The sequence below is a fragment of the Panicum hallii genome, chromosome 1 (assembly GCF_002211085.1).
Source record: "Panicum hallii strain FIL2 chromosome 1, PHallii_v3.1, whole genome shotgun sequence".
In the NCBI taxonomy this organism is placed as follows: Eukaryota; Viridiplantae; Streptophyta; class Magnoliopsida; order Poales; family Poaceae; genus Panicum; species Panicum hallii.
The window spans coordinates 23,916,759-23,941,962 of NC_038042.1; the positions used below are offsets into that span (position 1 = coordinate 23,916,759).

General features: G+C 42.9%; 1 protein-coding gene and 1 long non-coding RNA gene across 10 annotated transcripts; one reads left to right on the forward strand and one right to left on the reverse strand.

The window, feature by feature from the left end:
• Window positions 1-299: 299 nt before the first annotated feature.
• LOC112882021 lies at window positions 300-8,224 on the reverse strand. Of its 9 annotated transcripts, none has more exons than XR_003226584.1 (8): window positions 8,063-8,224; window positions 6,964-7,962; window positions 6,639-6,885; window positions 6,337-6,396; window positions 5,996-6,037; window positions 5,597-5,875; window positions 426-5,435; window positions 300-314 (listed from the first exon to the last, which is right to left on the reverse strand). It is a non-coding gene; the product is annotated as an uncharacterized LOC112882021 (long non-coding RNA). The 9 variants fall into 9 exon arrangements; XR_003226582.1 differs by having other exon boundaries at window positions 5,597-5,710; window positions 6,639-6,837; window positions 8,063-8,223; XR_003226581.1 differs by having other exon boundaries at window positions 5,597-5,710; window positions 8,063-8,223.
• A 5,428-nt stretch (window positions 8,225-13,652) lies between these two features.
• On the forward strand, window positions 13,653-23,793 carry LOC112886292. Its single transcript, XM_025952156.1, has 2 exons — window positions 13,653-13,926; window positions 23,283-23,793. Exons 1-2 carry the CDS (start codon window positions 13,755-13,757, stop codon window positions 23,564-23,566), a joined length of 456 nt encoding a protein of 151 aa, XP_025807941.1. The 5' UTR covers window positions 13,653-13,754; the 3' UTR covers window positions 23,567-23,793.
• The last annotated feature ends 1,411 nt before the right edge of the window (window positions 23,794-25,204 follow it).

A 25,204-nucleotide genomic window follows, 5' to 3' on the forward strand; every position in this document is an offset into this window, starting at 1 on the left:
GATTGTAGCATGTGAATAAGATAGGTTGCTCATAGTACTGTTCCCACATAGCAAATTATGTTGCCCCTTCTCCATAGTATCCTCCCATTGCAGGCGGTGGTGGCGGTGGCGGCGGAGGGCCCTTGTTCTTGTGGCAAAGGCAGTTGCAATATGGATTAGTGCACGGCGCCTCCTGTGAACTGGCACCATCGGTGTTGCCATCCTCTTCCTTGTTGTTGCTACCGTGGCTCACTTCCCTTTCTAGATCGAAGATACGATTCTGTAGGTACTCGATGTAGTCCTGATACGGATCAAGAGGAGGAGGATCGACCCACCTAACGAACCCATAGTTTTGTGGAGCGTCAGAAGACTGAAACAAATATCCAAGTTGTATGAAAGAAGAGAAACATATGTAATGAATGAATAGTAATAACAATTACCCATACTTGCGGGCATTTGAAGAAACGACAACCTCCATCTATCCCCTTGGTCATCATCTGGACCAAGCAGTCCTCACCATGAATGCATTTTGGCCGATCTTCCTTGCGTTTATCATATCCTCTGAGTGGGTCCTCGTTGGTGAAATCACTTTTGCTCTCTTCTAGAAACTCAAACACCGCTTCCGAATAGGAATCAAAACCAACAGACCCCTCCTACACAATAGGAGGTCCTTTCGTTCCCCCTTTTCCTCTCCTAGTACCAAAATCATTTCCACTAGACGACCCTCCAGATATTTTTACTAAGATATCTCTCGTTTGAAGTTAGTAGTAATGCATCCAGCAATGCGTATATATAGATGGAGGTAGATGTGTGGAGGCATAAATGTACCTGAAAAGGCTACGCCCCTGTACTGAAAAGCCTATTTCGAAGGACCTGAAAAGCCTATTTCGAAGGATACTGGAAAGATTATTCGAAATCAGACTGAAAAGACTATTTCAAATTAAACTAAAAGGCCTATTTGAAAACACACTAACACACACTAAAAAGGCTAGATTCTTGTGCTGGTAGTTTCATACGCGCAATTATTTCATTTGCAAAGCCTATTTGAACTACTATTATATCTTATAGTTTTAAAACTATACAACTATTTAAGATTTTCACAATTTGATTTCATGAAATATTATTGATTCGATAGAAGAATCTGCTACAAATATTCAAATTTAGATTATTGGATTATCTCTTGTAAATATGGACATTTACCACCGTTTCATTCGCCTATAGCCAATTTAAATGACGTTTTATCTCGCCAAATAGATTTCACACAGATAGGAAGAAACAGACCCCTTACCATCAGTACCATCATTTCAAATGGCTATAGCCATTTCAAACGGCGGTAAGGTCTAACGCTGGACCTAGCACTCCAACAGCCAACCCAAACAGCGGTATTTACTCCTATAGCCGGTTCAAGGTGGCAGGAGTATAGTCCTGCTAATTTTTCACTATCAGGTATATTTCTGCAAAATCGTAAAAAGATATATATATATATAAAAATAAATAAATAAAATCTCTACAGGCTCACGTATCTAGCAGTCATCCCAGCCCAGCAAGCTAACTTCCCTATTTGTTAGTGGATTTCTACTTTTTACCAGCTAAAGTACAGACAAGGCCAAAATATAACAATAAATAAAAAATTACATGCAAATTTTAGACTGACAAAAATATAGGAAAAAACACAAATAAAAAATTTACATGTAAATTCTTAGGCTGACAATAAAAATACAGATACAAAAGTTACATGTGCTGACAAAAAAATACAGATAAAAACAACAAATAAAAGAGTTACATAAAAATACAGATACAAAAGTTACATGTGCTGACAACAAAATACAGATAAAAACAACAAATAAAAAAATTACATGTAAATGTTTGGGCTGACAACAAAATACAGATAAAAACAACAAATAAAAAGTTATATACAAATTTTCTTTGCAACAAATCATATGCCTTGATGCTGCAATCAGCTACTTCATCTCTTCAAGACACACGGAGAAGTGGAGAACACAATAAGGCTACCTCTTTGGGAAATGATTAAATGTATTGCAAGCATCCAAACTTAAAATGGTAAATATATTGATGTGACAGCTGAAGATCATAACAGCACTGTAGACTTAATATGCTTGACAAAGATGAATTATGAAGTCAATAGTTGCAGGGGTGGCAAAACATGAATTGGAAGTAAAATCCTTTTAGGTGGCACAAGTTGCTCTAAAATGCCAGTCTTTAATTTTCAAGCTTAGTGTAACATCATTCTTGTAGACAGCCTCTGAAAAAAATTAAAAACCAGTCACACTTAACCAGTGTCACATGAAAATTGTATTTCCGTAGCTTACTACACACTTACAAAAGGAAATATATTGTACATAAAAAGATTTGTATGGCTTTGCTAAACACTTGCAAAATAGATTGATTGTTATACATAAACACCCTAAAAGAATAGAAAATCCAACGTTACACAAGTACCCTTCACCTTGTCCACTTGAAAGGGGTGGCATGCAAATATTGATCAAAGACCCTCACTAGCAGGACCATCACCTTTGAAGTGGAATCCTCGGACACCATCTACACGTCAAAGTGGTTTATATATTCTTACTTCAAAATTTTAGGGCCTGGTTGGTTGGCTACCAAAATTTGTCATGCCAAAATGTGGGCATGCCAAAGATTTTGGCACTTGTTTGGTTGAAATCCAAAGAGTAGCCCACCTTCTAAAATTGCAAAAAGATTGGCATGCCCATATTTTGGCATGCCCACATTTTGGCATGCCCACTTTTTAGTAGCCAACCAATCAAACCCTTACGGCATCATAGTATAAAATTACACATATGCCGCTACTATACCAGTAATCTATGGTTGTATTTATTTTCTGTAAACTAAAAATATACAGTGGTATTTCCGTATGATCAAATTTGTTGTCTGTAAAATAGCATTAATTCATTCCAGAGAATTTTCCTTATAACCGCAGACAATTGATGAACAAAATACAATCATTGGGACGAACAAAAAATTCAAAAGGAAAATTAAGCACGAACGGTGGCTAAAAGCCTTCCTTTACAACCTCTAATCCACAGTCAAGCAAAAAAGCAAGAAAACATTCAAATTTAGTGTCAAGATTATGGTACTGCTAGCTATAAGATTATAGTACAAAAATAAACATCAATAATAATATTCAACATTCATAATAGGTGATTTTTTTGGCATCTAATACTATAAAACAATTCAGATGGCATGTAGTATAAGAAAAAAAATTACTACAATTGAGATTTACAGAACTGGAGTACCCAATAAGTATATTGAAATGGATAAGTATACAAATTACAGCAGCACAAATGGTGTAATCTTAGAACAAGGGATATTCAATTATTTTTGGACCATCAATCTCAATCTTTTATTTGGAAAAAAAAATTACAGCTTCACGTAAAAATAATAGATATAAATTTCATGGTAAGATAAATAGTAATAAAAAACACCGATGAACCCTTCAAATGACAAGCTAAAAGAGTTGAAAAGTCTTGTCCGTGGATCCCTCAAAGGAATATTTTAATAATACAAAAACTTAACTTGGTGAACCCTTCACAAAGTTCAATCTGGTGAACCCTTCACAATACAAAAGAATAGATACCAAAGCCAAATTTAAGCTAGATAGAAATAGAAGTCTAATTTTGTGAACCCCTAGAAAGGAGGGATAAGAATACAGCCTAAAAATAAAAAATAAATCCACTCCATTTTGAAATATACATAGCTGCCTTTTCTGTTTGGGGGACAACAAGATGAGGATATAATGGGAATACAAGGTAATATAGATACACAAATTTAGCACTAAAATTACACGATCTGCAACCCTGTTATTTATATTAATTCATGATACAACTTTTCTAACTTAACATAAGGATTACTGAAACGATGATCAAATTTACAAGGACTAATGCCACTTCAAGAGGATTTCAGGAAACATAAAACTCAAAACTTATTCAAACATGACACGCCCATTTGCTAATATATCTATATTAACTACACAACCAGCTCTCACCCAAATGAAATGAAAAACAGATCATAGCAGCCTATGTCTAGATCCATCATTGATCAGGTCACAAACTGGGAACACTAAAAAACTAGTTATGCCTTTCACATGCTCACAAAATTCTAAGCCTCTGTGTAACCATACCTCAGGCTTGAAATCAGTTCAGAAAGTCTGTGCTTAATGTATCAGGCAAGCGAGAAAGACAACTTGATCCACATGCTTATGCTGAAAGTAAAATCAGAATAAGGTTGTCAGTGACACCACCGAACAACATAGGAAACTAAGTTAAAATTGAGCGCGCGCGCACACACACAACTCAGATTATATGTGTCTGGCGGTCATGCTGCTCTGAACTTTCGTCACCTATCTCTGTACTCAAACCAATGTTGTGCAGAACACATATGAAAAGCCCCAAAATTGACATAGCAAGCACCAAATCGACACCCAAATATGCCATTCCATCAACAACAGACTTGAAATCAAACAAACACTAAACTCAAAATCCACAAATACTTAAAGCAAAAGCACAGGCTGACTGCATCACAGATTAAACAAGAGGAAATCCTAAATTTCCTCGTCATTTGCTGACACAACCTGCATAAATCCAATATCTCATCCGGATCTACCAAAGTAATTAACAAGGCAGAGGAGAGGAAGGAGTAGCAAGTAGTACCAGGAGGCTGGAACCTGAGGAGAGGGACGTGAGAGGCAGGGATGGCAAGGGGTGTTGGCACCGGTGACTCGTCAGAAGCCTGCTTCAGCATTCAGTTCGCCACCATGGCCTTGGGCGGAGCCACCATGGCGGCACACGCACATGACTGAGGGAGGGGCGCAGGCTCCAACGTGCCTCCGCTCCGCTGCCAGGGGCCGCACGCCTCTGCGCTCTACGCCTCTGCCTGCTGGCCTCCGCCGGCATGCCGCTAGGAATGCTCGATCCGGATCTCAATCGCGACGAGGAGAGAAATGCGAAAGGGGAAGAGGAAAAGTAAAAAGGAGCTAGCGAGTGAACCTGGTGATAACCACAATCGAGCACAACTAAAGCGATGGCACGCCCATTTTACGATTGGACATGAGTCGATCTTATCCGTTCGATTGCAACAATTAGCACCATTAGTAAAATAGTTATTAGGCGGGAATTTCGGAAGAAATAAAATAGTAATAAATAGAAATGTCCAGAGCATAGTACGTGATGCGATGATAATAAAGATTTTTCTTTCAAACTGCTGAATGGCACTACTCATCTTTCAGCAGAGCATAGTACGTGTTTTCAGTGGTCATACAAAGGACAAATTGTTTCTACGGTTTCACACTCTTTCGTACCTGGTTTCACATGATCAGCTGGAAGTAAGCAGCTTTTTCTGTCTCCTACTATTGCATCTCCACACATCACCACATTGCACACTACTGATCTAGCTGCAGTCACTCATTCCACCTTGCACTGCTGAAATAGAGTATGCAAATGCAGAAAACTGTGGGTACAGGTTTAAGTTAACACAAGAAAAGCAGTTAAATCAAGAAAATAGGTACTCGATCCTTTATCCAGGCAATACAACAAGCAAGTGGTGTGCATCTGAACTGAAGCGGAAAGAAAGGGATGGACACCTGAGCTACATGTTAGGCTCATCCTACCAGTGCCCTCTGCAAAGATCAGGCAAGACGTGAACTTGTCCATTCTAACTGGACCTCTCTAGAATTAGTACCACAAATAGTATCTCCCTGTCCATGAAAAATAAGAGCTAAGAAAATAAATGTAGGTAAAAAGTTAAAATCAGAGCTGGTAATTAAAATCAAATATGTAATTAGCTTAGTAAAGATTGACATAAATAAAGATTTTCCGCAAACTGAAGGAGCTTTTAAGCAACCTCCCTTTTCCCTTGTCTCCTGCCATAATTATGCATATGCAACCAAAAAAAATAATGTGAAATACTTTTGTTGAAAAATGAATCCTTTTTTTGTGGTGAGTTTTGCATGGTTCTATTGAACCAATTGTCCGAAAGATACCTGAAGGTGCAAATACCAATCTGCATATGTGTATATCCCAATCTGCATATGTGTATATCCCAATCAGTCATAAGATTAGTTCTGATTTCTGAACATCAGAAAAGTATTAACTGCGATTTAGCATTCCAACAAAAATCTTTATTAAAAAAATGTTTCTAAGTTTCCCTATGGCTAACGCCATCTGATGCTCTGGCGTGGAATCATATACAATAGGTGCACTATTTAACTAAAATAGTCTACAAGGATGGAAGGATAGCAATAGCTACGATAGAGATATAGCAGCACTCAAGAAAACTAATTGCAAAACGTCATGATTAAGGATAGTATCATCATCTCATTACCTTTACAACCATGAACCCTCCTTAGCTAGAATTGGTGGTACAAATATGGCCAGAAAATCTCTGTTTATATGAAATGAAGTATGGTTACATCAGATAAGACCATGTCGCAAAAGCATATGGTGAGCTTAATCACAAAGGATAAAGAATGATTGTTCTTTTGTTAATGCAAATATGTGATTTTCTCTTAGCTTTTTTTTTGTGTGTGTGAGACTGACAAAGGAGCATCATATCCAAGATATTTTTTTAACTTGTTTAAATTATTGCTTCAAAAATATAATTCATATTCGACCTAGAAACATTACCTTACGCAAGGCAAGTAGCCTGAATGTGTCTTCTTTTCATCAAATAGGACTCCTTGTTAGCTAAATCTTAGCATGGTTAATTGATCAGTGTTGCAGAGGTAAACCATTAAACAAATAGCCCGCATATTCCATGGCCGAAGCACAGGTTGCACAAGCAAACCATCAAACACATGGCGTAAATCCTACATGGACGAAGCACCTGCAGGCAGCAGGGGATGGAGTTGTAGCGGTGCAGCTGCTGGCATTGCTGCGTCACATCAGAGAGGCACGGAAGCAAACAAACGGCCACGAACAAAGAAATCATGAAGTGCAAGATGCAACTCACTGCTGCCCGGATGTTGTTCCTGTGGCTCCCTTGGCATTAAATGAAACTGCCTGAAGGATGGCGGCAATTGCATCGTGAGAGCTCGATCCAGACACCTTCCGGCACAATCGCAGTCCCTATCAAGCTGGCCGTTCGTGCTTTAAGAGGGAGCCCAAAAAGGTCTGAACTTGGACCCTGAATTGGAAGAAGAATGAGTGGATCCGTTCATTGGTAGCAAGGAGAGATTGCTGATTAGTGATGGGAAGTATGCAGATCAGCAGACGGCCTTCCTGGGGGGCACCGGCGGCACCACCGACGACGCACTCGACGGTGGAACACTGCAAGAGCTCCGCGGGGACGCTGGACTCGGAGATGGCGGCGTAGTGCAGCGGGAAGTGGTTCCGGGAGAAACAGACCGACGTGGTTCGCCGCAGCCGGAGCTCGATCTCGCGCCAGCGCTAGATGAGCGACGATGCCCGGGGTCCCGAATGGCGGGATGTCAGTGGGTGTGCCGACGGAGGCAGCAACGGACGAGGAGGCGTCGGAGAGCGCCGGCGACAACTCCCGGAACACGGCCGCACGCGCGGATGCCATCTCAGAGAGCTCGGCCTCCCTAGCGTGGCGGCGATGGTCGGCCGGGGCGGGTGCCGCGGACGCTGTGACGGCCGAGGCCGCGGCGGCCTAGAACTCGAGGATCTGGCGGTGGCACCTCGGCGTGCGCTCACTCGCGGAGGCTTCGGACACGTAGGAGGACGCTGGCTGCGGCGGCGGGACGCTATGGACGCGTCGAACTGCGCCTCACGGCGGACCTCCACGGCGCGCTCAATAGCGCGTCGCGTCCGCCAGGTAACCGCACTAGCTCCTCGATGCGGCCGCACGCGTCGCCGCGCTGCGTCGCGGAAGATGGCTCGCCGGCGTTGACGTCGTCGAGCTGGACCGGATCCGTTGCAGCTCGTCCTCGAACTCCAGCAAGTCGCCGGCCACACCATCGATCTCCGTTAACAAAACAAGGAAACCAACCTGTAAGAGAGGATGAGGATGTGAAGGGAATTAATCAATTGAAAATAAGAGATTAGGGAAAAGACTCTTGGTACTGCAAGCAAACAGAGCAGCACATCACCTGCGCATGCAGCGGGAAGTCGCGGCGGATCGCAGGCTCGCGATTAGGGAGATGTGGGGAGGTGGGATCTGATGGAAAATCTGAGGTAGAGAGGAGAGCCAGCAGGTGCCATAGAAGATGAACTGTGAAGCATCGAGGAGAGATGAGAAGGCAGTCTAAGATATTTCTTGCAACAGGACGGGTGGGGTGAACGTACGCCGCTGATTTACGATGGAACGCGGTAAATTTTTTTAACCAACGTGGATGGCCTCACCGGCCGCCGAGCTCCGTAGAAATCCGACGCCTCCGGACGTCGACTGACGGAAAAGCAATTCCTCGATCACTGATGACGAGTAAATCTAGAAAATATTATTATATAAGCTATAATATCCTGTAGCAAATTAACGTAGAATTGTAAAGCCTCTCAGTAAAGTCAACTTTTTTTTTAGTGGCCTACAGCAAATGACACCTTTTTAACGTTATCCATCGGCCAATTTTACTCATATCCCTATCCCTAACCCAGCATTCATAACCTAATCTATATCCCCATCCCTAACCAATGTGCACCCAAAAGCCACATAATCTCAATTATACGTAAATGGTCTTATAAGTTGTCTCATGCAGTTCCATGTAAAATTTTTGATGATGTAGATTAGAGATGAGGAGGAGAGAAAACGAGGTGGTTGTTTCGTGAAACAAGCATCTCATAAATTTTAGAACTATGAGACCGCTTCCTCGTCATTGTATGAGTTGTTGTTGCCATACTACTCGCGATATTTTTTTTCATTCCATAATTTAGGGATATGTACTACTGTAAGACGACAAAGACACCAACTAATTATAAAGATTATCTATTAAGTCACCTCAAGATAATGTATCACTGCATAAGAGCGTAGGGTTCCTATACTTGCCCCGTTTGGAAGCCCCTGGATTTTAAGAATCCAAAATGCAAAAGCTGGCCAGAAGCTGTACAGCTTCCAAACGGGATGGATTTTGGTCCAAATTCAGAGATTTTGAAAATCCTGGAATCTGGAGCCCTTTGCTTCCCCTCGTGCGCTTCCATATAAATTCCCTTTTTAGTGCCATAGGTTTTCCTAATGGGAGTGAGGATCCGGCTGCTTCCAGCAGCTACTAGCTATTAAAATTACGGTTTTACCCTTCATCGTTCCAAAAAATTACGCGAATCTGCCATCTTCACCCATACTTGATCCCTTATCCTATCCGGCTCCGACTTGCATGACAGACGACTCCTCTACCCATCGCGCCCTGCTCCATCATCCGCACTCCATCCCTGCCCACGACAGCTCAGCCTCGCTGCTCCTCCCCACCTACGGCCAAGGAGGCGCACGCTGCCACCCGAGCGCTAGCCGTCCCAGGCCGAGCCCGCCCCTCCCTGCGTGCGGCGGCTCGGGCGGCCGCCCCCTTCCCGGCGGCGGCTCCGCCCTGTCGCTCCTCCCACCCGCGGCCAAGAAGGCTCGCGCAGCCGCCCGAGCGCCGGCCATCCCAGGTAGGGCCTACCCCTCCCTATGCACAGTGGCTCGTGCGGCCGTCCCAACCCGCCAGCGCTCCTCCCCGCTGGTGCCCGCAGCCGATTAGGCGTGCCCGACCGCTCGGCACGCGCGCGGCTGCCCCTCTCTGCTCGTGGCCGAGGAGTTCCTGCACCGGCGCCTATCTACATCCCTGCCTCAAGCGCCCGACCTCAACGGCATCTAAATCAGCTACTGAAATCAGATGTCCAAACAGGCACCGCCACAACGATCTCCGTCCCCGCCACGAGCGGCCACGCCGAGGCCAATGCGTACAAATCTTCTCCAGCCGTCACTTCGTCTGTGGTCGGTGCGCATGGCTCCCACCCCGGCCGCTGGTTCGTCCGCCCACCACCAGACATGACGTATGCGCGGTGCTCCCCTACGGCCGCTGAATCATCCGCTTGCCAGAGTTGCCAGCACGCTTAGGGTGCGTTTGGTTCGGCGTTGGCAAGCAGCGTTCGCGTCTAGAAAGTCGGAATCCAACCAAAGACCCAGCGTCCGCAACTTGCTTTTTCGAACGCAGCGCTGCTTTCACATTCTATGGCCACAGCTGCCAAAGGGCTGCTTTTTTCAGCGTTCCACACAAAATTACCTGCACTGCCATTATGTGGATACCGATTCGTTTTCTTTATTTCTCTCCCCTGGCTTCTTTTCTCCTTGCTAGTACCTCACGGAACCGAAGAAGCACGGAGCAACAGGGCGACGGCAAGGTTCGCCGTCGCTACCCCCACTCTAGCGACCTCCCAACTGCGGCGAGCTCCTCACGGCGGCGACCTCACCACTCCAGCGACCTCCCCACGCCGCACTAGGAGTCGCAGTTTGCGGCTCTCCTCCAACCCCGGCTGCTTCCCACGCCGGCGGCCTCCCCACCGGTGGATCTGACCGCCATGTCGCCGGATCTGACCTCCACACTAGCAGATCTGGTCTCCAAGGCGGCCGGTCCTTGTCACGTCAGCCCTCCCCAAGCTAACCTCCTGCACTTGCCGGTCCTCCTCCCCACGCTGGTCCTCCTCCCTGCGTCGATCGTCCCCAAGGTGACCTCCTGCGCGCGCTGGTCCTCCTCCCCACGCCGGTCTTCCTCAAGCTGACGTCCTGCTCGCTCCGGTCTTCCTCCCCACGCCGGTCCTCCCCAAGCAGACCGTTCGACTTGTGTCAGTCTTCCCTCCCCACGCCGGCCACCTTCTCGCGACACCATCCTGCTGTTTGACCACCTCTTTGTCACAGGTATCCAATCCTCATAATTTTATTTTGATTTGAGAAATGTTGCATGCTAGGAATGAATTGTTTATTTGCATATTGTTTGCTTGTGGATGAAAAGGCAGTAGTTGTGTTCCTCAAATTAGTGATGGGTGATAAGGCGGTGTGGGATAATACAAATGTGAAGCACTATTGATATTTGCAAGGAGGAGATTAGTGCTGAGAATAGACCAAATGGCTATTTTACTAGAACTGGTTGGAAAAACCTTGAGGACAAGTTATTTGCAAGAACCGGGCTGAAGCTAGTGAAGTCAAAGTTGAAGAATAAATTAGACAACATGAAAAAGATTATACCATGTTTATGGAACTGAAAAATGCTGCCACTGGGCTTGGATGGGATGATGCAAATCAAACTGTTGCTTGCTCTGACACGTGGTGGGATGAACATCTTGCGGTGAGTCAAGAATTGTTTTGTTTTCAAGGGAATTCAATTTGCCTTTATTCTATATTGTCCCTTACATTGCTCTTTTTTTTTACAGCGATGCAACAACCCTGAGAGAGGTATCAATTGTGTCCATGTCAAGTTTTGAAAGCGTGGACCGAAGAACCTTGATGACTTGCATGTATTGTTTGCTAAGGTGCATGTCACCGGGGTTTCCGCATCATGTCCAGAAGATCTTTCCTCAAATGCATCGAGTGATGAGGAGGATATAATGGAGATTACTGCCAATGACAAACCGAAGGATTCAACATTTAGCAATGCACATGATAAGATGAAAGAAGATCGTTTCTGGCCTCATTTTAAAGGAGCTATTGGTGCAATAGATGGATTACATGTTGAGGTTGTTATGCCGATTGATGAGGTGATTAATTACACTTGTCGTCATGGATATACATCGCAGAATGTACTTGCCATATGTGACTTTAACATGAGGTTCACATTTGTGGTTGCGGGATGAGCGGGTTCTGCACATGATACACGGATCCTTAACCATACATTAGCAAACTTTTCTTCTTTTCCTGTCCCTCCTAAAGGTAAATACCACCTCATAAACTTTGGTTCATCTTTATTTTACAATGCTAACTTATTTTTTATTATTAGATAAATAATATCTTGTGGACTCCGCTTATCCAAACTGAACGGGATATCTTGCACCTTTTAAGGGGACTACTGTACCATATACCTGAATTTCGTCATTGTCGTGGTTGTCCACCGCAGGGAAAGTATGAGTTATTCAACCTTTTGCACTCATCTCTCCGAAATGTCATTGAGCGAGCATTTGGGGTCCTCAAGCAAAAATAGCGCATATTGAAAGCCATGCCAAGTTTCTCTCTTGAACGACAAAAAGAGATAATCATAGCTTGTTTTGTACTGCACAATTTCATTCGTGACAGCCATTTGCGTGATAAGGAGTTCGATAGGTGTGATGCAGATGAGGAGTATATGCCTAGAGCATCTACAGCTTCAAATGTTGAGGAGCAAACTCAAGATGGTGGTCATGTGGAGAGAGAGAATGAAGTTAATATGAATCCTATTTGTGATTTGATAGCTACTTCAATAGCTAATGTAAGAGGGATATGAGATAATTATCTAGATGATAAGTCTTTTGAGATGAACAATGCACTTTTTTAATATATGTAATATTTAATTTTATGACAAACATGTCAGTTCAATGCAAAGATGATATCATTATGATTATTATGCATACAAATAGTATATTAGGGTCTTAAGGGCATTACATACAATTTGTATCGAATCTACAGTTTCACAGCAGGTTGAACCAAACGACTTTCAGCTTTTTTCACAGCTGACAGCTCACAGCAGTTTTTTCACAGTTCACAGCTGAACCAAACGCACCCTTACCCAATGTGCGTGACTCCATTTCGGCCAGCTAAGGCAAAGATGCCAACGTCAATCTCCAACCTTCTGCTAGATGCATTCTACTCCAGATCGGTACCTAATTTATATTGATTTTGGTGAATGTAAATATCTATGCAAAATTGACAGCAGAGATGCAAAACTAATTTTTGCGTATACAGTATAATCAGGTTCAAGTTCATGTGTATATTTTTTATTTGAAGGAAGTTAATGTGTATATTGGTGCAGGTAGTGCTGCATTTGGTGGCAAAAGAATTCCAAGAGCATATAAGGAATGTATAAACCAAAATCCATAAAGTCTGATTCTAGAATCTAGAATCCAAATAGCACTATTCAGATTTTGTTCACAATCCAGATTTTATGAATCCATCCAAAATTCAAAATTCTAAAATCCACAAAGGTTTCCAAACAGGGCCTTAGCCTAATAAGTATAGATGGCAACAGGTAAAATCCGCGCGGATAATAATTTTGTAAATTCGTACCCGCGTGCTAAAATCTGTGCCCGCACCCGCGCCCGCAATCCGCCACGGCCACGAAACGACGCCTGTAACCGCTATCCGCGGATATCCGCATACTCGCGGGCACTCCCGTGTACCCGCAAGATTTAGAAAATCAAGCACACATTACATTTCAATAGCTGATAAACACCATTTATTTAAGAAAATAAATAAATCTGAGCAAACAAATGAACTGGTCTCATACACGAATACATGATACATCACATGTTAACATAAACAAAATCATACAACCATACAAGAGTCGGTGTTCAAAACCATTATTACATAAAAAGTCCATTTGAGTTTGCGGGTTTACGGATGCAGATATTATTTTTTCAAACCCGCTAGTAGATATCCATCGGGTTTAAGATTGTACCCGCGTCCGCGCCCGCGGCTATAAATACAAATCCGTATCCGCGCCCATCGAATTTGCTATGCGCGGGTACGCGGATATTTTGTACCGTTTCCATCGCTTTTTCCAACCAGTCGCCGTCCGTTTTCATCCCTTGGAAAGTCGCTCGACGCACCTACCGGCCGACATCTGCAGCAGAGAGGGAGTCCACGGCACGGCTCGGTTTCAGTCGACCAACCAAACCGATCCTGTCCCAGCCATGGCCGCGGCCCTTCCTCGCCGGTGTCAGCTCCTCCAGCTGGGCCTCGCCCTCGCCGTCCTGCTCGCGGCGACCCCGGCGGCCGAGGCGTGGACGGGGGAGATCCGCGGCCGCGTCGTCTGCGACGTCTGCGGCGACGCCGCCATCGGCCCCGAGGACCACGCCCTCGAAGGTCAGTCAGCCCCCTACAACTACCTCATGCCCCCTCGTGCGGATTTATCGATCGCCCTCTGCGCTGCGGTCCTGTGGTTCCCGAGCTGGGTTTCGTGCAACCGCTCCAGCGAATCTCGGATTAGCTGCTTCAGGTTTCGAAAATGTCGGCCCTCCACCTCTCCGTCTACCTCGAGTGAGTTGTTAGACGAGAAGAGCAGCGAATTCTGTTGCTGTTATAAATACTAGAACATTCCGCGCGCTTTGCGCGCTCTATCATATTCCAGATATACGATTCATATCACCCAAATAATTATAATTGATATATAAAAATATATCAATATAAAAAATAAAGAAGACCATAAGGCACCATTTTTTAAGAGTATGTTTGCATATGTAAACATGTAATCATTTTTGTAAAAAAACTTAACATAATTACCCTGGCATCTTGTTAAATATCTAACCATACAAAAGTGTTTATTAAATTAGTCAACGTTCAACAACCTATGATACAAAGGAAAAAATTCACCATTTTTGTTGGTAAATGATAGCACCCCGATCATCTAAGATTGACAGACATTTCTATCATTTGCATCAGATCTATTTGAGATTATATTCAAGTTCTAATTAGCTATTGATAATCTATGATGGAAGTCCTCCCAGATAACATGGTGACTCAATTCACTTTGATGGATACATAGCAGCACGCCTCTTATTTGTTACGAAGAATGCAGGCGTGAACTCCTGCACCTGACTCTCGAGATGTAGTGTGCCATGTTTGTTGCTGGCTCTCTTCATCAAATGTTGCGAACATGCCTGGAAATCATTTATGAGAGACATCACAGACTTCTCGGTGCCAACCTTGCATCGCAGCCAAAAAAAAAAGAACAAACTCTGCTGCCCCTGGTACCAATCAGACCGACCCAGGACCTGCACACAAAATAGAGGCAACATGGAGTGGAAACAGAACATGCAAAACAAATCAAGTTGCACACCTATCTGCGTTGAGTGGGATCTGAGCTACAGAGAGCGTGTGACCCATCGAAAGGGTTAATGCAAGCACCAGTTGCTTGTACCTAAAGAAAACAAACGCTAAATGTGCAATGATTGATCATTCATCACAATGAGCTACTCTTCGAACTTGAAAGAGTATGCAGTTAGGAATATAATTGTAGTCTATTTCAAGGGAGCAACTAATTTACTGATTGTTGAATGGGTGTAGCATAATCTACATGCTCTACTAAACAAAACAACAGTCTTTTTTCTAAAAGGGTACCTTAATTGATCAAGCAATGCATGGAACTAAATATACAATATGTTTGCAACATGCCAGTTTAAAAAGAACTAAAATGACAATCATGAAAATGACTTTATACTTCCAGTTTGTCCTGAAAAGATATCAATCCATTTTCTGTTCCCACAATCCATATCTTAACCTGACATAAAGCAATCCTAGTGAGATTTCTTACATGCAAATAATCCATAGGTACCATGATGCAGTCAGTATTTGGGATCCCTCCTACATAAGTATCACATACAGATTGCAACTTAGTTAAAAACATACATATAGACATAGCCTAAAAAAATGACTTTTATGCTAGGTTTCTTGTTTCAACCATTGCAAGTGAAGTTACCTTGATCCATATGCAACATGGCAGACATTCAGATATGGCATCATCTGAAAGATCCATATCGAAAGACCACTACACAGTTGTAACACCGTGGTGGGATTGGTGCCAATCAATGCAAGCTATTTTACTTGACCACCATGACATAGAGAGGGAGAAAATATACTCTGTTTGGTATGATGCAGTCTCTTCTAGTCTCTCTTAATTGCAGCCAAAAGTATATGATGGTTCAGAAGGAAGAAATGAATCTACCTCAGCTTAAATGCACACATGATTTTGGACACTGAACTTTTGGCTCACCAATTTGCTCGAAATTAAAGGCATCTATATTTGTAAGCGGTATTACTTGTGACCTCTTTATCAAGTCTGTCTACACAAAATATGTTCTCTATAAGAAATCGACAACTTATAACTAAAAACCTATATTATTCAGCATAAGGAAAAGAAGAGGTGAAATTCTATTATATGATGCTAGGATATGCATATAAATATATACTCTTGGAAAGGAGTTGTTAAGTGATGTTATTTCAAATTTGAAAGGTAAAGGAATTTAAGGGCAATCATCTAAATGCTAAAAGTACCAAATTAGAGATCTTAAATGACATGGACATCTTAAATCAAATTGGAGATAATGTGGTATTCTGCTACACACATAGGTACTGAGTTTTCTTTGCACTCTATGTTTGTTTAAATGAGAAGGCTGAAAACAGATGTATGGCCGTATCAATTTTGGACCATCTAGTGATGGTCACAGACATATTATCGTTTTCTAGGAACAGGTGCTCTGCCCTCTCACTTTAAATGGGCCAGAGTAATTACATGTTGTCATGGTCAGGAGACAAGGCAAGGAGAAAACCAGGAAAAGCTGAATCATTTTTGATTCCCTGGCCAAGTAGTATGTCAAACTATATTAGAGTGGATTCTTTACGTGCCTGCGCAACTGAACATAGATGTAATTCACATGAAATAGCAGTCCAGTAGCATTTGTAGGCATCAAACTCTGGTTATTAGCATGATAGCAAGAGACAGGATTAAGACATATTCTCACCAGGAATAACTTCCCCCTCCACTCTTAACGATTCCCTCCTGCCAAGAAAAATCACGACAGCAATAAAAGTCTGAAAAGATCAACCAAACAGATGAAAAAACCAAAAGAAAGAAGCAATATGCTGAGCATTAACCATAATCATGAAAACATTCAACTCAAGGTTTGGGAATCATCACGAGCTGCCTGTTCTTCGAATTTATCATCCCAAGCGTGCACAAATTCAGAAGAAACTGATGCTAGTGAACTCACAATTTTGCCCATCCAAACACAGCCAATTTAAAGTAGCTGGTAGGCTCAGCAGAAGCCTTGAACACGCACTGCAGTTGAAGACTGACGCAGCGGACACAGGGCTCGGCCTTGGGGGTTGCATGGATAGGCTGCAGGGCAAGAAGAAACGAAAGCGTTGGAGTCATCCAGGTGATGAGGCTGAGCGCCCAGACTTCGGGCGATGCGGTCAAGAGCAGAGCAGAGGGGGGCTCATCTTGGACTCCGCCTCGAGCGCGCAGAAAGCAGGGTTGAGGACCTCACAGGAGCGCTTGCGTGCAGCGGCAGCGGCAGCACCACGGTCGCCGCTCATGAGCGCAGGCGCAAAGGAGAAGGTCCTGCCCGGCGGCGGGCGCGCAACGAGCAGACGGAGGATACGGGTCCCCCGGGACGCATGAGCGGGGCGCAACAGAGAGACCTCAAATGGAGCAGGGGTTGTGGGCCGGAGCAGTGCGACAGCCGGGTCCCCTCAGGGTGCAGAGGCGGCGGCGGCGAAGGAGGAGGAGGAGGAGGAGGAGGAGGAGCTCGCGAGAGACGGTTGGACGGAGAGCAACAGAGAGGGGAAAGGATAAGACAGGGCCCACCATGGGCGTGCTCTACTCTGCCTCTCGTGAGCCCACTCCTTTTCCTTTGCCTCGTGTCATGCACAAAGCTGAACTTGTTCTACGCCATTTGCGACGGGAGGCTGACCATATGGCCGTCGTCGCGTGTCTAGTCCACAGTGGTCCGAGAGCACCCAGCCTGAAAAGTTGCCATTGGCCCCCTTGTTTCCTGCACGCTGGCTCGCTGAAGGCTTTCCATGGCCTCTGTGCGACGTGGCGAGGCGTGAATCGCAGGCGTGCAAGGAGGAGGCAGCTCCTTTTAAGAAACCCGATTCGTACAGAAAGAGGGTGGTTGGTATTGTATTTTTTTTTTTTTTGGGGGGGGGGGGGTTAGGCCCCTTGTTTTAGTAAAATGGTGCATGCATACGCAGCATACCTGATACCTCACAGTTTTGTCAAGCTTGTTTGTGGTAAAGCAAATTTAGTAGCTACGACTACACGTAGTAGTGGAACTCTAATCATGCTTTTTTTGAACATGGAAATTTTCCTGCTGATGATAATTCCACTTGGACATTTGGCTGATGGATTTGTCTGCCCTTTTTGTACTCTGCCCATCCAAAACTGTTTTGAGAATGATATAAGTTAATCAAAGTTAAACTGCTCCAATGTTTTCCACTGTTTCCTCGTCCAACTTATGCCACAGTTATTTGTTGTTACTTATACCCTGGTTAGTTGCACAGACCTGATTCAAATAAAGCTAAATGCTATACTCAAGGTTAAATGGATTCTCAGATGCTCAAGCAAGTTAGTGAGTTCCAGTAGAATTCCCAAGATCTTTTCTTGCATTCTATGTTTTAATATCCCTTTGTTCACTCTTGCGCCTTTATTAGTAACCACAGATTAGAGCATAGGGATTCTGATATAAACCATATATTACAGCTGGGTGGATGGTTTAATATATCATGCATGTAATAGATTTATTGGAGAGATTTTCTGGGAATTAGAAGCTTTAAGGACCTTTTGTAGAACATAATTCTCCATCTTCCAGCAAATTGCCTACTATTAGTTTGTTAGTTTTAAACCAAATCATCTTCTGTAGCAAACAATTATAGTGAGCAAGTTGCGCTGAATTGCCAATCAAGTCATAGTTACTTGACTGGATGTTGGATTGAGTTCTAAACCACAATGATGATGCCATCTCTTCATAATGGCGAATATGCAGTTTTTTTTGGGATGGTCTGCTAGAGAATATCTTTGGGCTTGTTATCATGCTCTTTATCATTCATTTTCCTTGTTTCATTACTCAGCAAACCTTGTGCATTATCACCAACAGCAACTCTTACGACAAATCTATGCAGCTATGGCATATATTATCTTCCATATTCATATTGGAGATGTAGGTAATGAGCTTTGCCAGGGAACTGCACTAAAATTATTTGATGAAAAGAAATTGCAATTCTCTTTTCTTTGTACTGTACAAGCATTGGCCAGACATTTGGACATTGAGTGATTTATCATTGTCGCTATTATCATTCCGAGTTGCTAGAACATATTTATTGGTTCAGAGACAGTACTGTCCCATAAGATGTTCATCACTTTCCTTTCAGAAAAAAGATGTTCATCACCTTCCTTTCAAGAAAATAGATGTTCATCACTTGATCCTTAAGTGTTCGCTATGCGGTGTCCATGTCCAGTTCAATTGCAGAGCCATTTGGCATTGGCTTTTCTCCCTTTATGGCTAGTTTGGAATAAAGGGGTGTCTAACCCAGGGAAGGAAAGGCCCCAAGGGGATTTTTGTGGCAATTGGTTTCCCTGGGTAGCCCACCCCCACAGGCTTTTAGTTCCCCGTCGCTGTTTGGTAACCAAGAGGACAGAAATCCGGGAGAATAAAAATGGCCTCAAAAAATCAGAAAAATTCAGAGAAAAATCTGGAGAAATAAAATGAATATGATAAAAATATTACAGATCTGGACAACATCATATAATCATGTAGAGTCTTCCTCTTGATACATATACAGCCCAAATAAGTCACTCTATTGCATTCGTACAAGATGGTTTTCTCCATCCTTACGTCCGAATAGCTTGAACTTCAAACTAAAATGAGATATAAAAAGAATTCATGTGCACCAACCCTATCTGCTATCTCGAATTTGTGTACAATTGCACCTAACGCTGGTCCAAATAACTAAGATTTTCATAGATCCCCATTAAGAAAAATGAAGAAATGAGCAAAGCCACATTAAGGACAAAATTCTGGAAACTAAATTCATTCAGAAAGAAAGTCATTGAAATAACGGATGTATCAGAAAAGTGGTTACAGGAAAAAACGTCATGGTTCAAGGTCACCAGTCAGATAACTAAAACCCTTTGTTGTCTTGTAAGGCTCAAGCAGATCCTTCTCTTGATTCCATTCTGCCATGAAACTAACAGTTAATGTCAGATAAACTTTTCAGGAAAGGAAAATAATACTCAACATAGTTTTAGTGCCAAGTAGCTCGATCAAGCATAAACCAATCAGTAATGAAATGTCATTAACTCTAAAGCATATACAACTTTGTGCTACCAGAACCCTAAAGCCTTATACAGCTTTGTGCTACCACTACCAGAAATCTTATACAACTTTGTGCTACTATCTACTCTACTAGCAGATTTGTTAATCAGCCTTGCAAAGTATTTAAAGTAGGGAAAGACATCAACAAATTGATTCTGAGAACTAACAGGAACAGCCAGCTGATGATCAACCAAAGTGGACCTGGCATGTTGGCTAGATGGGGGACTTAGTTGAAAAAACATTAGCTATCTATTTTTGGTACGGGTGGTAATGGGCCTCAAATTTTAGCCTAGATAATCTAAGGGCCGGGCTCTAAAAGGTCTGGGCACTAATTTTATACAATTTTGAGCTAGAAATATATAAGGGCCTAGTTGGATTGTGAAGAGAGCACCAGGGCCATGATCCGTTATCACCCCTAATTTTTGGCCAACCACTTTCATCAGATGTACTGAAGTAGAACATATTAGCTAACACAACTGCTTGTTCATTTGGCAAATAAGGTTTCATTAGTTGCCATTCAAATAAACTGCTGTAGTTACCGTTGCTTTCAGATTCACATTCAGTCAAAAGAAGGATCAAGAAAATTACACATTTTTGATTTATGCAAGGCACAAGTTGTTGATAGTCCATCTAATCTGAGATAAACCTAAGCAAGAATGTAAAAGTTGATCTAAGATTTGTGCCAGTAGATCATTTGACCAGCAAAGAAGCATGGATCTAAAGATGTAAACTGGAGATTGATACAACATATTAAATTAGGACCCTGACAAAGTGAAGTTCCTCGTAACACAAATTGATTCGTACAGCAAATAATTTAAAGGTTCTGGACAACACAAATCAGTAACTCTACAGACGCTAGTAGACCTTGCGTAGGTTTTACTCTTGATTCAAGAAGGGTTTCTTATTCTAAACACTGATAGAGAACATAAAAAATTGACTGCAACCAAATCTAAGCATAGCCTAATCAACAATAAAAAAGTTAGGGTTTGAGATGGGAGGGGACGAGAGGAAGTACAAGAATGAAGTCGAAGAGCATGGCCTAGTCGACCTATATGAACTCAACGTCCCAGATCTTGAGGTCCTTGCAGCCCCCGGAGGCGCTGCTGGTGTCATCGTGAGGCTCCGCTGTGGAGATGGTGCCGAAGTGGAGGTGGCTCCACAGAGGAGGTGGAAGCACCAAGGCGGATACGGAGGAGGAGGCTGAGGTGGAGGTATCAGGAGGGCGTGGTTGCGAGTAGTGAGAAGAAAAAAAGAGGCGAGCGAGGTGGCACGTTCCGACATGTGTTGGTGGGGCATGGATCCCCCGTTGAAAACGAGTGGACCGGGCCAGTGACCCCAGTTGAATGGGCTCCCAAATACATGGAAATCATGGCTCGTGGCTCACTTATCCGTGGCCTTCCTCCCCGTGGAAAATGCCGGAAACCCCCGGGGTTCGGGGCTTCCAAACTAAGCCTTAGTAAAGAATCACCTGTTCAGTAGCACAAAGTATGAGCAACAACCTTGATATTTTACTCATCAGACTGGGAGTTAATTTAAAAGGCCAGGTGGTATGGTTATTGCAACATGATGAATCAGAGAATGCAATCAGATACATGAACACTAAGACCTTGATAGTTATTCAATTAAAAAGAGGTTAACATGCGCAGTTCTGGATGCCTTTGTTGAATGTTGATTCCTTAATCATCTCCTCTCAGCTCCTGATCTTCTGCTTTGTTGTGTGCGTAGCTCAATACTCCTTAACAGTTCCCGTTGCCTCTAGCTACTGGCAGGGGCAAAGCTACGTTGAGTTACTGTGGTGCACGTGCACCATGGTAAGTAGAAAAATACAAGCAGAAGGACTCAAATTTATACTAAACTACATTGAATATTGTATGTGTTTCTTTGATGTGCACCACCCTTGATTGGACCCTGCCTTCGCCCCTGGTTACTGGTTATCCCAAGTGTTCTCAATCTTTTTCCTAATTGGACGAGAAATAGTATCATTATTTTGGCAATTGAACAACCTGCAACTAACAATACTTCCTTTAGCTTTGCCTATTCAGTGGATACATGTCAACTGCTGATCTGTTATTGCCAGACCAATGAAATGGCTGAGTGAACCTACAGGGGGTCACTATAATATCTCCGCATAGCGCACAGTAGTGAAAGTACATGGGATTATTTGCTTCATCACTGTAATATCTAATATGATTGTCCAGTGGAAATCAGAGTGGAGAAAGCTAGGCTTATACCACTGTCTGTAGTACATTTGGTTCAGCCTTTATTTTTGGCATCGTTATTGTCAATATGTGCAAAAAAAAAACTTTTGTTGCGCTGAAGTATCATATTGTCCAATCTAGTGAATTATTTATGTAAGTACGAATGGAAATTTAGAATCACATGTTATCTAGCTAAACTGTTGTTGTAAAAATACTATACTGACAAATTGTTAGTTATACCCAAAAAATCTGATCGAAATGCATGGATACACTTTAATCACGTGTATCTTCGAATTCTTGGTTGGATAGCCTGGTCGTGTGCATAGCATTTTACACATACAATCCAGCGTCCAACTGTCATATGTATGACCAAGTCATATGTGACACTGCAGTACACATGCACAGTAGCAGCTCGTTTCTGGTCATACGCCCTGGTTGGATGGCCTGGTTGTGTCTATCATTTTCGTAAAACTAATTGCCTTTTGAAAATGGGTATCATATACTTTTTTTTTTGTTAAGAGGGTGGACTACTGAGAATCAGCACCAAACAATATGCAACATTCAGGTTCACATCTTTTTCTTTTTAATATGAAAGGAACTCATGGATACACTGCAACTATGTGTATATATATGAAAATCTGCAATAAAATTAACTATGTGTACATTCAAATTCACATCTTATAAGTTTTATAAAAAGGGTGGCTACTGAGAATCAGCACCGAACACTGTACAACATCCAGGCTACATCTTCAGTTTGCTTCTTCTGCTGTCAGTTAACACTAGAATGTTAGTCTTGGTTTGCCATGTTGAACAGCAAATTTCTAGAACGTGTGGCAAGCATGACTTCATATTTTGAATATAAGAGCTGGAAGTGCCAAGTCCTGTTTTGTGTGAATGTTGCGTTGAATTTTTTCAGTTGCTCTGTGAAAGTGTTTTCAAGTAAAAGCTGGTCTGCCCTTCAGTCCTTTCTTGATGAGAAAAGAAATATCTCATGGGGAGTCATGTTTAGTTTATGTGAGCATCGCGCAAGCCATAAAGTACATTTCAGTATTTATTCCATTGTGCTTTCTTAATTTTGTGTTCAATATGTGCAGTTGAAAGTGCTCTATGATATTTATTCTCATCTTCGTGCTTGTCTCTCATATAGGAGCTGAGGTTGCTGTACTCTGCATCACAAAATCAGGCGAGGTTATCAACTACCAAGCCTTCACAAACTCCAAGGGCACATACACTGTTGCAGAGACGATGCCAGAGAGCGACCGGTGGGAGTCATGTTTGGCAAGACCCATCAGCAGCTTCCACCAGCACTGCACTCGGAGGGGCGACACTCACTCTGGGGTGAAGTTCACTTACAGCAAGCCTTCAGGAAACTCACACACCGTCAAAACTTTCCTTTACAAACCCGCCAACGCCCCTCTGTATTGTAGTTAAACAGTCCCATCACATTTGGTTGGAAGGCAAAAGATAGGAACATACAGGAAGGATATGTGTTAGTGCCTTGGTTCCATATATAAGTAAAAGTAAACATGTTTTGAGTTGTAACTGGGAGTTTTCAGATGTGAATGGAAATGTGTTGTCTTACTGCCTGATCACCTGTACTTGCAACGAGACAGATGTTGTATATGCTTCATGATCATGAATCAGCATATGTTTGTGAAGTGGTGTATATGGTTTGTGAGTGCTATCATGGCCAGTATTATGTGCCACCATCGGCGTTCGTTACAGATTGCTGCGGCTGCAGCTGCCGCAGCAGCTACAGTACCTGCTGCAGCCATCTACAATCCTGCTGCACTGCGTATGACAGCTGCAGCTCTAAAAAATGGCGGGAATCAACATCAGGACAAAAAAAAATGGGGCCAAATGCATCTGCTTCACATAATCATTGATGCACAAACACCCACATATATGCACTTAAATAACAGTATTCCACTTGTAGCTCAGATGACAACAATTTATATAGTGCTAACAGGGTGACATCAACTACAAATTAAATACCTTCTCAGATCAGAGTAGCAATAAATTAGTCATGGGTTGACAAGTTAGGACCATAATAACCTACACTTATTCATACAGGTTACAGATCATGTCAACCCATAGAGTCCAGCCGTGATCCAATCACGAACAGTACCAATGTCATCACCAGCGGTGGCCGCTAACCAATCTGGTGCCAGCATGTAGGTCCCCTGTGCAAAATTGGCATCCTGATCCATACTAAGTTCGTTGCTGTCCCATGCGAAATTGTGCAACGCAAAACATGCCACAATAATTTTTGATTGCTTCTCCATAGAATATAGTGGTATTCCCTGTAAAATCTGCCACTTAGTCTTTAGCACCCCAAATGATCGTTCCACAACGTTCCGAAGACCAGAATGATGGTAGTTAAAAACCTCATTCAAATTTTGAGGACCTTTGGCATCAAATTCCTTCAAATGATACCTAGCCTTGCGATATGGTGCCATATAACTTCACGCAGTGGGTAACCAAAATCCACCAGATAGTACTTCCCTTCATATCATTAGTCAAATAAAATAATTTAGAATGGCAAGTGCACTTTTCACTTAAGATATGTCATGTAAATAGAGATGCTCACCTGGTGCCGGGTGAGGCAAATGTTCCGCACTGTTCACCGCCTCCCTGAAAACAGCCATGTCATGTGCTGCACCCCTCTTACCCGTAGCGACAAATGTGAAATGCATGTCCATATCACATACAGCCAAGACATTTTGGCTGGTGAACCCTTTTCTATTTATGAAATCATCATGAACATTCTCAGGGACCGACACTGAAATGTGGAGAGAATTTATTCAATGTATGGTTCCAATGCACCCATCAAAATATGGAGAGAATTTATTCAATCTAGGGTGCACAAATCTGAAGGTTGGATCTCTTGGCCTAATAATTGTATGTGCAAAAGAGACAATGGCATCTAACACTTCACCGAACTTCCTGCTCACGGTGTCTAGTGACCGACCAAAACGATCTGACATTTGCCTTTGGCATTGTCTTGTCCCGCATGCCCACAGGAACATCGCTAAGGCCTCAATAGAATCACATTGCTGTGTGGACTGC

Excerpts from the sequence above, each read along its gene's own strand:
- LOC112886292 (XM_025952156.1), top strand. The coding sequence starts at position 13,755 with ATGGCCGCGGCCCTTCCTCGCCGGTGTCAGCTCCTCCAGCTGGGCCTC. Across the intron at positions 13,927-23,282 it reads CGAGGACCACGCCCTCGAAG|GAGCTGAGGTTGCTGTACTC; the intron begins GTCAGTCAGCCC and ends TCTCTCATATAG.